This window comes from Ornithorhynchus anatinus, chromosome 1 (assembly GCF_004115215.2).
Source record: "Ornithorhynchus anatinus isolate Pmale09 chromosome 1, mOrnAna1.pri.v4, whole genome shotgun sequence".
NCBI lineage: Eukaryota > Metazoa > Chordata > Mammalia > Monotremata > Ornithorhynchidae > Ornithorhynchus > Ornithorhynchus anatinus.
Window position 1 is genome coordinate 63,164,749 of NC_041728.1, and position 15,394 is coordinate 63,180,142.

General features: G+C 41.2%; 1 protein-coding gene across 5 annotated transcripts in view; it reads left to right on the forward strand.

The window, feature by feature from the left end:
* MARK3 (microtubule affinity regulating kinase 3) overlaps positions 1-15,394 on the forward strand; it is a 110,906-nt gene that overhangs the window by 24,202 nt on the left and 71,310 nt on the right. For all 5 annotated transcript variants that reach the window (XM_007665045.3, XM_029060750.2, XM_007664977.3 and 2 more), the window contains exon 3: positions 448-501. In XM_007665045.3, coding sequence (XP_007663235.2) covers positions 448-501 — 54 coding nt within the window. The remainder of the gene's footprint in view (positions 1-447; positions 502-15,394) is intronic.

Genomic DNA, 15,394 nt, shown 5'->3' on the forward strand with positions numbered 1-15,394 from the left:
TAATAATGAGCAAAAAACTTTTAGGCATAAGAACAAATCCATTTATATCTAGTTACCTGAAGACAATAATAAGATCATCAGTGAATGGCCAAGAAATTGGTTCTGTGGTTGCTTATGGGTGGCAGTATTTTGCCATCAGATGTCTAAAAAACATTGACTATATATATTTTGCATGCTTGCCTTCTGTTAATTTTTAAAATTGAGAGGAAATTGTACTTTTCCGTTGGGTAATCACACTAAACATTTGATCTTGTAGTATCACTTTTTGTATTTGCATTGAGCTCTCTTACAATTTTTAAATCATTAGTTGCTAATTGTGAACATGACTAGTTGCTTGAGTTTTTTGTTTTGGAGGGGGGAGGTATTGGTTATCCCTTCCATTAACATTTCTAATGGATGTGTAAATGTGGTCAAAATTGTTAAATATTAATCCCTTTTTTTTTTTAGGTTGCAATAAAAATAATTGACAAAACACAGCTGAATCCAACCAGTCTACAGAAGGTAAGACTATTTAGCCTGTTCTCTGTGTAGGTCTTGTTATAGTTAACTAACCTTCCTTACGAGAGGGAGAGAGGAAGTCTAATTTTAGTTCAATTTTGACTGTGTGGGCACACTGGCATTTGGAGGGAATGAGAAGGTAGAAAATTATCTTTCAATTTAAACGTTGAAAAATTGTTCTCTCAAGTTTGATTGAGTCCTAGGGAACAGAAATTGAAAAGAGTGAAAGATGAGTTGAGAAATCTTACACTACATCCTTGCAAGTCCTTGGAGTCAGTGAAGAAGAATATGGAGTTCTTTGAGTCTCTGGTTGTTTAAACTGTGCAGACTAATTTTTTGGAATTAGTAGGACCCCAGTTTTAGTACTAATGAGTAAGCAGTCACATTAGGTTAGTTGACCTTCTTGCTAAAAATTAGGGAGAAAGAAGTTGGAAAGCCAATTTCAAAATCATTGTTGTGTTATTGAGGCTTTTGAGCAATGTTTTTAAGTATCCTTTTTTGATTAGAACATGTCTGGCAGTGATTTCAATCCATCAAGTATGTCTAATAAAAAGAAAACAAGCAACAGTGAAGATTTCAGGGCTGGTTATCCAGAGGCACGATGTGGTTGAGGGGTCGGTGGTAAGATAGACGAGATGGAGGTACAGCGAGTAGGTCATTAGAGGAGCGAAGTGTGTGGGCTGGTTTTGTAGTAGCAAATCAGGGAGGTAAGGTAAGAGGGGACAAAGTGATTGAGTGATGTAAAGCCAATGGTAAGGAGCTTCTGTTTGATGCATAAGTGGATGGGCAGACACCAGAGGTTACTGAGGAGTGGGGAAAGATGGACTGAACTTTTTTTTTTTAAATGATAAAGGCAACCAAATAAAGTGTGGATTGAAGTGGGGAGAGACATGAGGCAAGGAGGTCAGCGAGGAGGCTGATGTAATAATTAAGGTGGCATAGAATTGTTTTAACATGGTAGCAGTTTGGTTAGAGAGGAAAGGGTGGAGTAAAGGTTGAATTTACAGGATTTGGTGACAAATGGAATATACAGGTTGAATGTGTGAGTTGAGTAGAGGGTAATGCCAAGGTTACAGGCTTGCGAGACGGGGAGGGTAGTGATGGGGAAGTCAGGGGCAGGACAGGGTTTGAGTGGGCAGATGAGGATTCCTGTTTTGGACATGTTAAATTTGAGGTGTGGGCAAAGTAGAGATGCCCTGAAGGCAAGAGGAAATTGGAGACTGCAGGGAAGGAGAAGGATCAAGGCTGGAGGTGTAGATTTGAAAATCTGCAAAAAGATAGATGGTATTTGGAGCCTCGGGAGTGAATGAGCTCTCCAAGGGAGTGGTTGTAGATGGACAATAGAAGAGGGCCCAGAAATGAGCTCTGAAGGGCTCCCAAAGTTAGGGGAGAGGAGGCAGGGGAGGTGCTCGTGAAAGAGACTGATAATGAGTGGCCACAGGGATAGGAGAAGAGCCAGGAGAGGACACTGTCAGTGAAGCCGAGACTGGATAACGTTTCCGGGAAAAGGGATGGTCGACAGGCAGCTGAGAGGCGGAGGAGGTTTAGGATGGAGTAGAGGCCATTGGATTCGGCAAGAAGGAGATCATTGGTGACTTTAAAGAGAGCAGTTATGCTGGAATGAAGGACGCGGAAGTCAGATTGGAGGAGATCAAGGACCAAATTGGAGGAGAGGAAGTGAAGGCAGTGGGTGTAGATGACTCTCTCAAGGAGTTTGGAGAGGAATGGTAGGAGGGAGATGGCATTTGCAAGTTAGAAAACTCCACATACTCCTCCCGTTGTGTTCCAGGACCTTGACAACTATTGTATTCAAGAAGATCTTCCTAATTTAAATCTCTCCCTGGTGTTCAACCTGTTTTTCATTTGTCCTATACTCAGCAAAAGCCATAAAGGCTGATCATGCACTATGCCTTCCTATTATCTCTCTTACCTTTGTAATTTGTTCTAAATTGACCCAAATTATTCTTAAAATTGAACTTTTGTTAATTTGTATACAGTATATATAATTCTTTTCAAATGTAATCCATGTATTTTTTTGGTGCAGTTATCCAGATACTGGTCTCAGCAATAATTAAGGTTTGATATCCTACTTTTAAGTTAGGTCAAAGAAGTATAATATAACAAATTAAAACCTCTTAAAAGGCACTTCAGTAGTCCCAAAGACTTTCCTCTGATTGAATCTCCCCTGGCTAATTTGAACTTTATAAGATCAATTTTTAGTTTTTCTTAATAGGAGTAGGAAAATAGTTCCTCTAAAGAAGGTTGCAAAGTAGTAGTCATTTCATGGAAGTGTTGGTCCTGGGGGGCCGGGCTTGTTAGATGAAGTGAACATTGATTCTTCAATAGGCCCGTATCAGTACTTCATCTTAACAGTGGATTTCTTTTTTCGTGTGTTTTTGTCCAGATTACAGGGAGGGGAGGGCTAAGAGACAGGACCGGATTTTCACAAAATGGGGTAATAGACGCATTCAGTGCATAATGAGAAGCAGCGTGGCTCAGTGGAAAGAGCATGGGCTTTGGAGTCAGAGGTCATGGGTTCAAATCCCGGCTCGGCCACTTGTCAGCTGTGTGACTTTGGGCAAGTCAGTTAACTTCTCGGTGCCTCAGTTACCTCATCTGTAAAATGGGGATTAAGACTGTGAGCCCCATGTGGGACAACCTGATTCCCCTGTGTCTACCCCAGCGCTTAGAACAGTGCTCGGCACATAGTAAGCGCTTAACAAATACCAACATTATTATAATGGAGCAGAGGGACAAAAGCTGGGATAGAATGGGGACTTGAGCAGGAGTCTTGGAGGGGAGGAAAAGTCCAATGGTAATTTTACTGGGAAAGTTAAAATAAAAAGGCTATGTGGGCACTCCCGTGCCATAGATTTTTGTGATTTAGAAAGTGAGGGGTCACCCATTCAGTTTTGCTTAATATTCTAGCTCCCTGTGCCTGGTGCAGGAGTTGTACTGACCTTACACATTAGCACAGATCCAAGCATGGGCAAGTGTGTATTTTACTAAAAATAGAAGGTGACCCTCAGCACTAGAACTCTACTTGTTTCAGCTTATAGATGGACATTGCCTTTTGGCTCATAATCATTATTGAACTCTGTTCATTTTTCAGATTTTTTCCTCAAGGCTGCTACTTTATTAGCCAGTTTATCAACCTGTTTAGGATTATGATTTTTATCTCCAAAAGCAGGCAGTCCCTAGATGTAACTGCGCGATGAGCCTTGCCATAGCCCAGATTTCCAGATCATTTCTAGTCCCTCTGCTGGAGATGGAGTCAATGAAACAGGATTTTCTTGTCCAGGAAGGTGGCCTGCCCCTCCCCTCTACCTGAGACTCACTTGGGCCTCACCCAGTAGACTCCACTTCTCTCTCAGTTTGTATTGCACACTTGCCAGACCTCCAAATCCCAGTAGTAGCCTGTTTTTGTTCTGGCAAACTTTGGCCATATCATGAAAAAACTCTTGCAAAATGTTATACCTCTGTAGTGGTTCTGAAAATGATAGCGGTGTATTAAGAAAATATTAGTCTGGCTACCAGTTTGCTGAGAGTTATTTTAAGCTTTCCCTGAAGTCCAAGAGGAATCCCCTTAATTGCTGTTCAGCTCTGTGGTAATAAAACTTTCCGACAGACATCGCAGATCCTTGTTGATGCTTGCTGGGCCTGTTCCTCCCATTGAGAAAGAAGTTTGGGCGAAACCTTTGATGTAGTGAAAATCGATAAAATCAAGAAAGTGTGAGAACATTGATCCCTGAAAGCAAAGGATAATAACTGTAGAAGCCAGTCTTTTAAGCTCACTTTGTCTGTAGCCTTGAGAGTATAATTATTGGCCAGAGATTGTAATTATTGGCCCGACCCTGTCACTGCTTTATCACATATGCAAAAGGTGTCCTGCCTTCACGGTACCCAGTGAGAAGTCAATTATCTGTTAATAACATTCTCCCAAATTTGCCTTCCTGCAAATAACTGATTCTAATGCGCAGACTCCCCCCCCCTTCTTAATAGTGATAGGCGGATGATCATCTGTTTGGTGAGTGCACCCTTGACTCACCTCATGCTTCCGAATGCAGAATGAAGATTGTCTGTGAGTCTGCTGCAGATTTTTGGCAGATGAATTTACTGAGCGTGCTACTTTTCTTTCATTTCATGAACCTGATTACTGCTTTACTACTTTGAACACAGTTGGTTTTTCCTGTTATAACTTCTCAAATTAGAAATCATCTTTTTAAAAATTCTGGAATGTATTTTCCCCAAATTCATAGTGTTACTGAATACTGAAATCAACCTTAAAGTTCTTAAGCTTGGTATCCATCCTGAAGAAAAAATATGAAACGTGGTTACTCAATCAGCTCACCCCCCCCCCCCCCATACCTGTCCTTGCACCTCTCCCACTACAACCCATTCCATACACTTCACTCTTCTAGCCCCAATCCACTCACAGTGCCTCACTCCCCTTTCTTGCCATCAACCCCTTGCTCATCAGTCAATCCTGTTTATTGATTGCTTACTGTGTACAGAGTACTGTACTAAGTGCTTGGAGTACAGTATAACAGAATTGCAACAAAGCACTACTCTCTCCACCTTCAAAAGCCAGCTAAAATCACATCTCCTCTAGGAAGCCTTACTTACTAATTTCTCATGTCCCCCATTTTACCTTTACTTCCTACTGCAGGACCTCTGCATATCCCCTAATTACTTAGGTACTCACCCCACCCCCATAGCACTAGTATTTATGTATGTTGTACTCTTCCCCTACCTGTAATTTATTTTAATGTCTGGCTTCCCCACTAAATTGTAAATCCCTGAGGGCAGGGATGGTAGTTGTCTGTCTCTCTCTGTCGTTTAGTGTACAGCATCCAATAAGTAGTATAGATTATTATTTTGACAAGCAAATGTAGTTATTATCATTGCAGTCGTTTCTCAGGATTTTTGTTCTCATTATATTTTGGATTTTGCTACCTAAATAGACTATCGCTTCTCTGGCCCCCAGAGGAAAATGACTCTTTGGTTAGTATGTCCTCTGCTTATCAGCCAAGATAAGTGAGGCATCCATGACCTCAAAGCTCAGCCCTGACTTCCTTACCTGGTCATCCCACCTCCTCGACTAATTACAAAATGTACTGGTCTGTGCATGTCTCTTTCTTCTGGAACACAGCACTTTCTCCTTGTGCACTCTCCTCTGTGCCCCCCCTCCCCCCATTTAAAATTATTCTGGTAACTCTGGTAATTCTGGTAAAGAAGCAGTTGAAATAGTGGCTATTCCAGAGACAGCATTTGGAATATTGATTTCCTGTATTGGGCCTAGTCCTGGAAGTCTGAATAGTCGTTTCAGCTGTGCATCCTAAGAATTTCTTCTTAGCCAACAGCCTAAAATAATCACCAACACGACATCTGTATGCTTGACTTCTTTTTTTTTTATTAAAATAATGATAAAGAACTTAGGTGTTCAGAACATGACTTATCGGTATTTTAGGCTTAAAAAATAAAGAACTTAAGGGGGTAGATACAAAATAACTGCATAAGAAATTTGCAGTTATGTAATTACTACTGAATTAACCCTTATGGTGGTTCTCAAGTTTTTTAGTGGATTTCCAAGCCAGTGCCTGCCCTTTCTAATAATAATAATAATTGTATTTTTTTTTTTTAGCAGTTATTATGTGCCAAACACTGTACTAAGCTGGGTTAGATACGGGATAATCAGGTCCCGCATGGGGCTTGCAGTCTGAGAAGGAAGGGAGGACAGGTCGAACAGCATACGGGTGGCGGGGCCGTGATTAGAACCCAGCTCCTTTGACTCACAGGCCTCTGGTCTTTCCACTAGACCACACTGCTTCTCTGTCCACTGTGTCAGACTCCCCAGGCCATGCCCTTGTTGCCCCTACTGAAGTTTCTGCCAAGGCTGCTGCTGCCCCCATCGTAAACTTCTGTCACTCCAGCCACTACTTCCCCCCACGCCCCTTTGGGCTAATCAGAGACGATTGAGATTTGGTTCTGCTCTTGAAGGAGCAGCATGGCTTAGTGGAAAGAGCCCGGGCTTGGGAGTCAGAGGTCATGGGTTCTAATCCCAGCTCCACCGCTTGTCTGCTGTGTGACCTTGGGCAAGTCACTTAACTTTTCTGTGCCTCAGTTACCTCATCTGTAAAAATGGGGATTAAAAAAATGTGAGCCCCACATGGGACAATCTGATGACCCTGTATCTACCCAGCGTTTAGAACAGTGCTCTGCACATAGTAAGCACTTAACAAATACCATAATTATTATTATTATTATTATTCTCTTTGCCATTGAAATTTAGCCCCAGCTTCTCACTAGAATTGGCTTTGGTCCTTGAGTGTAGTGAATTTGCTGACTGTTGTGGTGACTTTACTTATTCTGACGCACAACTGAGGTAAATGGGAAGATGAGTCACCTTGTTGCTGAGCTTCATAAAATAATAATCAGTAGTACATATTGAGCATTTACTGTGTACAGAGTCCTGTACTAAGTGCTCGGGGATGTACAGAGCAGCAGAGTTGATAGATGCAATCCGTGCTCATAAGGACATACATATTTGTGGTATTTATTAAGCACTTTGTGCCGAGCACTGTACTAAGAACTAGGTTAGATTCATTCAGTCAGTTGTGTTTATTGAACGCTTACTGTGTGCTTGGAAAGTGCAATTCGGCAACAGATAGAGACAATCCCTGCTCAACAACGGGCTCACAGTGTAGAAGGTAGAAAATACAATCCCTGTCTCACTTGGGGCTCACAGTCTAAGTATGAGGGAGAACAGCTATTTAATCCCCATTGTACAGATGAGGAAACTGCGGTGCAAAGAAGTTAAATGATTTGCCCAAGATCACACTAGACTACGCTCCTTCTCTTCACAGAAGAAAGAAGCCTCTCTGTGCTCCAGTTTCTTAAAAGAATAATAAACTGTTCATTTCCTGCCATCCTTTCCCCTCACTGTCCCTTTAGTTTCCAGTAGACAGGGTGCCCCTTCTCAGTCAAGCTGCTTCATGTTGTCTCGTCTTGAAACCAGTTCATCAGACTGACTTCAAACATTCAAGCTAGAAGCAAGCCTACATAGCACAAATTCCTTATGGAAGTCGTAATCTAAGACTTTACCATTCATATTGCCATAGTATTGTACATTTAAGGCCTCTGTAGACATCCCATTCATTTTACTCCTTAAAGGCCCTGAATGCTAGGTAAGTTATTGCACATTCCTTTTAATGTCTGATAGTTGAATAAACTAGAAATATTAATAGGTGCCATGGAGGTCACACAAGTTAATGGTGGTGCTTGGAACGAACCATACACCAGGTTTAGGCTCACGCTTGCACTTCAGGATAGCTGATCTCACTTGTTTAGATAATTTTGGACTCCTCAGTCGGTCAGTCTATTTATTGAACACTTTCTCTGTGCAGAGCACTATATAACGACAAAGCAGATTTTCAGTCTTTTTGTTGGGTTCTACTCGTGGCTCTGCCATATGTCTGCTGGGTGATCTTGGTGCCCCAAGAAGTCGCTTAACTTCTGTTCATCAGTTATCTCAAATGTAAAATGGGGATTAAGACTGTGAGCCTCATGTGGGACAGGGACTGTGTCCAACCTGGTTAGCTTGTATCTACCCTGGTGCTTAGTACAGTCTTTGGCACATAATAAGTGCTTTAACAAATACCATTTTAAAAAACCCAACTGAGTTTTTCACTCACATATGTAAAAAAAAACACCAGTTTGTATTGAAGAAATTGCATTATTAGTACTGGCATTATTTCCCATGGTAGAATTATTACAGTACTTAGTATCTTGTAGATGCTGAATAAATCGCGTGATAATGGTGAGGGTGGTAATGGAAAGCCTGACCCTAGAATTTAAATTGGGGATCTTTTATTCTAGCTACTTGGATTCACCTACCTCTCGTGTACCTTTCTGTTTGTCCATACTTAGAAGGGTTAGCAGAAGCATTCTTACAGGAATCTGACCTTAGTATCTTGCCACCCTGGGTTCCTAATTCTGAGCAAATAGCAGCTGCAAAGAGTATCCAAAGTCCTGGGCCTTGTTTTTTTTTGTTGTTTGTTTTTTTCAGCTGATATTGTATGTGGAGACTTACCAGCTGTGATTTATTGTATTTTTGCAGATAGTGGGAAATTATGCAAGGTGCACTATGCTGCTGCTGCAAAAATGGAAAATTATGTGCTAATACTCACATATGCATTGGGGAAATGGCTTTTTTTAGCACAGTCACTCTGTCACTCCATGGGAATTGTGCCTATGTTAGATTATTGGCTTTGCTAAATCATGACACAGGGTTATCTGAGAGCTTCACAGTGGTGTTCAAACCATTCTGAATCCCAGATGTATTTAGGAATATTTTGTTTTCAAATGCAGGGCATAGATATAAGGCAAGATCTTAAGGCTTTTGCTCCTTTTATGTTTGCCGTTCACTCATTTGGTGTTACTGTCTCTGCAGATATCTGAAACTGATGTTACTTCTTTCAACTTCTTCTACTCTCCTCCAAAAAGACCCTTCAATTTAATAGATTATAATTAGAAGATTATTATGGAGTGGTTGGTGTTACCCCAAACTTCCTGTGATTCTTTTTTGAGCACATAACCCCTGTACCGTTTGTCATTTCACTTGTTGAAGAAAGAATTTTCAGCCGGTTAACTCAGACTTAATGGTCTTCTGGAATTAAAACAAAGTGGCAGGCTCTTAAGTGGAGTGTCCTCGAACCAGAACAAACAAGCAGAATGGATGTACAAGAAACAACTTGGAATTTCAATATCAGTTAAGAATACTTTGTCACTGAGAGCTGAGAAGAGTTTGGTCAGATTTGCAGATTTCTTGGGATAAACTTATTTTTTTCATGGAAAAAATAAAATAGAAAGCCTAAGAGCTTTTCTTAAATGTTGTCAAGGAGTGCATCTGTATTTGCCAAAGACTCAAGACTATAAATTTTTCCTTGCCTTCAAATTATCACTTGACTAAATGTGTTCATTTTTTCTGGAGGTTGAAAGAGGATCCTTAAAAGGCTTAATTCCTGGGAAGTGTGTTTTTCCATTAAGTCATTCTTCATTACTGATTTCCTTTGTATTAAAGGAAAATTAACAGTTTAATTTTATTAGGTTCAGATTGCAAAGAGGAAGATCCATTGTAATTTTAGGACTACACATAACCAACAAAAGTTGCACAATTAAATAGGAAGTTTAGCATAACATTTGGATCGGGTAAAAGGCAAAAGATCTTCAAAGCTGAATTAAAGAACAATCGTTTCCTATCGAAAGCATTCCCCACCCAATCTTCCTTAAAAAAAAAAATCACCAGGTCCCTTTGATGCCTTGCTTCTCAACTTGAACATGCCCTGGCTTTACACTGCCAGTCTGGCTTTAAAATTTACCATTCTCAGTAAAGGATGGAGAGCAGGTGAAAGAAATAAAAGGGAGAAGGACAGGGAGTTTGCTGAGTCTGGAAAAAGATGAACAACAAAAAAGCATCTCCAGATTTGATTGTCTTTCCTGTTGTGGATTAGGTTTTCCCCTTTCTAGGGTTGCTGAACACTGGAAATAGTATAGGTCAGAGTGATCCTGCTTTCCCCTTAGAGCAGCCAAATTGCAGATCATATTACATAAAAGCAGATTGCTGAGCTGAGGGAAGGCAGTTGGGAAAGTCATGGAATCAGTAGTATTTATCGACCATCTACTGTAAAAAGAGCACTGTACCAGTACTGAACACTTGGGAGAATACAATAAAGGTAGAAGACATGATCCCTGCCCTCAAGAAACTTAAAATCTAGGAAGGGATACCAACCCTAAAGTACAGTACAAGTAAGTAATAAAAGTTACAAGTCTAAAGTGTCTCTGTGAACAGAAATAAGCCATTCCAATCTGGGTCAGTCCAATGGGCCAGATAGGCCGTTTATCCAGGATTCTTGATGAAAGCTCACTAGAAAGAAGAATGTGTTGGTTCCTCGGGATTGGGTTGTACCTTCTAACATCCCTGACTTTTTCTGTGGAAACCTAGCACAAGCCTATTGATGAGGAAGAAGCCCTTCTCCAACAGTCCTAATGTCCCACACTTTTCCCTCTAATAACCCGTCATGTACCTCTCAACTGTGAATTAACCAGCCCCTCTTGAACGTTCTGATGTTCTGTTGATTTTCTGCTTTTACAACTTCCTGTGGGAACAGATTCTGCACATGTACTCTGGCTGGAGGAAGATTAGTGTTCCTGATCTGGAGACTGGCAGGAGCAGCTGAGAAGTTAGAAAGAAAGGAGGATCAGTTGGGGCTCGGCGGGCTCAGTGTTAACAACAGGCGTGGGGGTTGGTGAATGTATTGCAAGTTATTGGCAGTAGCAACAGTGTTGGGACATGTTGGGAGCCTGGAGAGGGGAAACGGGAATGGCAGATGGGGTCAGGCGTTGAAAAGCACCATAAAAAGCACAGTATCATCCCCATTTCCTGTTTACTGGCCTTCCGGAGGAGCATCAGCTGTTATTTTGGCATGACTGTCATTTTTCTCCTTCCATACATGGCCCCCATTTTGTTTTTCAGTAGCAGTCAATCAGTAGTATTCATTGAACCCTCACTCTGCAGAGCCCTGTGCTCCTGTTTGGGAGATCATAATACAGTAGGCCTATCTTCCCATGAATTTAAGATTCCTCTCATCAATATAATTTCAAGAGAGGTTCTTAAGGACCCCAAAGTTAGCCGTGATCAATATGTGCCGCAGAAGATTTGACAGGCACAGAAATCAGTCTGGCGGGTCACCGGGATGCCACATTCCCCTGGTTCCTCCTGACTAACTTTGGAGCCCGAAATAATGTGTGGTTAAGACCATCTTATCGAGAACCCTTGTCTTCAGTCTCGCCTCTTCTGTCAAGCCGACCATTTTGGTTGTGTCTCCCAGCTCCTGTCCACCAGTGCACTTCCCTCCATAAAATCAGTAATAATATTATAATGGTAATTGTTAAGCATTTACTATGTGCCAAGCATTGTTCAAAGAACTGGGATAGATACATGTCAATCAGGTCAGACTCAGTCCCTGTCCCATATGGGACTCACACTTTTGTCCCCATTTTACAGATGAGGTAACTGAGGCACAGAGAAGTGAAGTGACTTACCCAAGGTCACCCAGCAGAAATATGATGGAGCTGGGATTAGTACCCAGGTCCTTCTGACTCTGAGGCCTGTGCTCTATCCACTAGGCCATGCTCCTTTAGGAAACTGCCCCTAATTGGATTAGTTTCGGTCAAAATCATTGACTCACTCATCTTAGCCCTCTATTGAAAATATATTACTTATGCGTACCTTGTTTTTTTGAGTATATTGGCACTGCTCTTGCCTCCGCTATTGGAGTATAATAGAATTAGAAGACATGATCTTTGCCTTCAAGAAGTTTACAATCTGGAGGGGGAAACATACTAAAATAAATTGCAGATAGGAGGGATGTCTGAGATAATGTAGATCTATGTGTGTAAGTGCTCAGGGGATTGAGGGGATTTACATGCTTAGATACCATGGAAGATCTGAAATGGCAGTTGGAGAAATAAGACGGAGAGAGCAGAAATCAATTAGAGAAGGCCTCCTGGAGATGTGATTTTAGAAGGGTGTTAGAGATTTCTACTTATTTCATTATACTCTCCCAAGTGCCTTGTACAGTACTCTGCACACAGTAGGTCCTCAATAATACAGTTTACCATTGGTTGATTACATCTTAAGCTTAGAGACACGCACAGATCAAAAATCTCCAGACCGGAGGTTTGCCAGGCCCACCGGGAGCCCTGGCCTACAGTGGCAATCTAAAGAAATTGCTTTAAATTCCTCAGGTCTACTGGACGTTAGTTGAAAGATTTTCGGATTGGGGAGGACAGAAACCTGAATTTTCCTTCCCCCATCCATATAAGCTCAAGTCAAACTAGGTTCACAAAAGGTTGGATCAAATGGCAAAATTTTGGACCCATGCAATCCCTTTCAAGGTGTGACCTCTTCTATTCAGCCTTTCTTGGAAATCCAAATGAGAAAAAGGTAGACTGAAACCAGAAACGGGGCCTGTGAAGAAAATAAAAATTCAGTGTATAGAAATGACTCCAGGGTAACAGGAAAAACTCAGGCAGAAAGATCGGGTCACCCCTGTACCTCTTAGTGGCTTAGAAACAGGAAGGAATTCTTGTGCTCCTTTCATCATCTACATAATCCAGTAGGGAGTTCTCCCAGCTCAGTCCACAGGGTCTACAAATACCCAGCAGGTTACACTCACTGAATGGGAAGAAAATCCTTTAATGGCAGTACATAATGTGCGTACTGTGAGCCTACCAATCAGAGAATTTGATTTTGTTCATATTTGATAGAGAATAAAGAGTTTCCAGGCATCAGATTTCAGCCAGTTCTCTCAAATGCTATATCTGGTGTCTCCAAATGCTGATATGATTGTTTTTCACCGGGAAACACTTAATGCGTTAAAGCATCTGAACTTGGCAGTAAAGAGCTAGCAACATACGTTTATGATTAGATGTCGTTATTAAAAATACATAACTAATAGGAATGGTATTTCTAGACTAGAGTTAAAAATCTAAAATTAAATGGGCCCTAATATTTTCAGAAAGGACACAGATATTAAAGTGAAATCAGTGAGTAATCTTTTGTTTTTGGAGTAGGTGCTTATGTCTGGCAGGAACCGCCTGGGAGATCTAATCCAGTTCTTCGCAGCCTTTATATCTGGAACATCCTGGATGTGGTGGTGTTTTCTTGGACATTTCTGTGCATGTACATGAGTTCACACCCTGGCTTAGTAAAAGGAGCAGAGGAGTAGAGGATCTGGGTTCTAATCCCACTCTGCCACCATCTCCCTGTTGTGTGATCTTGGGCAAGTCATTTAATAGCTCTCTGCTTCAGTTCCTCACCTGTAAAATGGTCATAAAAAGCCCTTTCTCCCTTCCTTTTAGATTGTGAGCCCCATGTTAGACAGAATCTATGTCTGATCTTATATAGAATCTCCCCAGTGCTTAGTACATAGTAAGTTCTTAGCGCATGCCACAGCCATTATTAATTAGCATTTATTGGGTTCCTGATCTTAAAGCTGCCTTTTTAACTCACTATACTTGCCCACACTTTAAATTCAGCATCACTCAGCCCAAAAAATTTTGGGTGTCATTCAGAGCTCCCAAGACACACACTGGTGAACTATATAACACAGTCTTCTAGACTGTAAACTCACTGTGGGCAGGGAACGGTCTTCCGACTCTGTTTTATTGTATTCTCCCAAGTGCTTAGTACAGTGCTGTGCACACAATAAGCTCTCAATAAATGTGATTGTTTGATAACATCGAGCAGTTGGGAAGCAGCATGGCCAAGTGGAAAGAGTACAGTGCTGGGAGTCAGAGGGTCTGGCTTTTACTCCGGGTTCCACCACATGTCTGCTGGGTGACCTTGGGCGAGTCACTTAAATTCTCGGTGCCTCAGTTACCTCATCTGTAAAATGGGGATTAAGACTATGATTGTCTTGTATCTTTCTCAGCACTTAGTACCGTGCCTGGCAAGTAGTAAACACTCCACAAATATGAGGTTTTTTGTTCTGTGGTGTTTTTTTTTTTTAAAAAAAATTCTGAGCTAGTCCATCCCTCAAGCCACCTGATATTTTTCATTAGGAAAGAAGGCTCCACAGTCACTGAGGGCAGTTCATTTCATTTCCTCATAGTCCTCGAGGTCAGGAAGTTTTCTCCACTTGCTGAGGCGTGGTTCGGTCATGGCTGGAGGGAAAAGATGGGTGATAAGACTTCTGGAGATCTGTCTAATTGTGGCTCAGTCTGCTGTGATTTCATCTCATTCCTGCTTGTCTTGGCTTCAAAAGTGGAGAACAGCTGTTGGTGGTCATCCTATTTTTTTTCAAAATGTCACCCCTGAACTTCCTTTGCCCCAAACTAAGTCCCAGATTTTTTTTTTTACCTTTCCTTGGATTTACTTTGTAACTTTTCTTATGACCTCCCTCCTTAATCCTCCCCACTTCCTTTGGAAATAGGAAGCTTAGAACTGGACACCACCATAGCAAAGACCTAAGTATAAATGGCATAACTAAAGTGGGAGGAATAATTGTTTTCCTGTTAACCGTTCTTAAGAATAGACTCAGTGTAAAAAAGCAGAGTAGTATCATGGCTCCTTATGTTGTTTGTTGTTTTGCAGATCTTTTCTGCCTTTGTTCAATTAGTCATTTCCCATCCTGCATTTGAGTAATTTGTTTTTCTTCCCTAACCTTGTCTGTGGGAAAGCTTCAGTGTTTCCTACAACTACCTGCATCTCCCACCAGATCCCAGGGAGGGGGAAATGGTTATAAAAAGCTGCTCAACTGAATATCCATGATTCAATGATTTGGGTTCCCTTCAGGCCCTATCGACCTTATATATATCCATTGTGTTCCAGCACAGAACAAACATTCGTATTGCGGGAGGAAGTGTCCATCATCTTGTATTTGAATGTGATATGTTAATTCTACACAATCACTTCTGCTGAGGAAAAAGAGGGATATAAAAGATTGAAGTCAAACTGACTTGGGGCAGTAGAAAATTGCTCTGTTGCCACAGGGTGAACCAAAAGGGAATTGACTTAAAGTAAGAGGGATTAGATTAGATATTAGGAAGAATTTCCTAATTATTACAGGTTATACAAAATGGGTACATGCTCACAAGGGAGATAGTGAAATCCACTTTTTGGAGAAAAATCTTTCTCTTATGTCCCATAATGAGGTTTAAAGAGTGAAAGAGCAGAAGAGGGAAAGGATTAAATCTGTTCCCTTCAGGATTCATTAGCAGTGTTCAAATTGGGTTAATTGTAGCAAAGAGAATTTAGTTTCCTCTGGGAGGGCAATTTTTCCACTCATCGCTGATGTTCCTTTTCTCACATACTTGAGAGGTACTGTAAGGT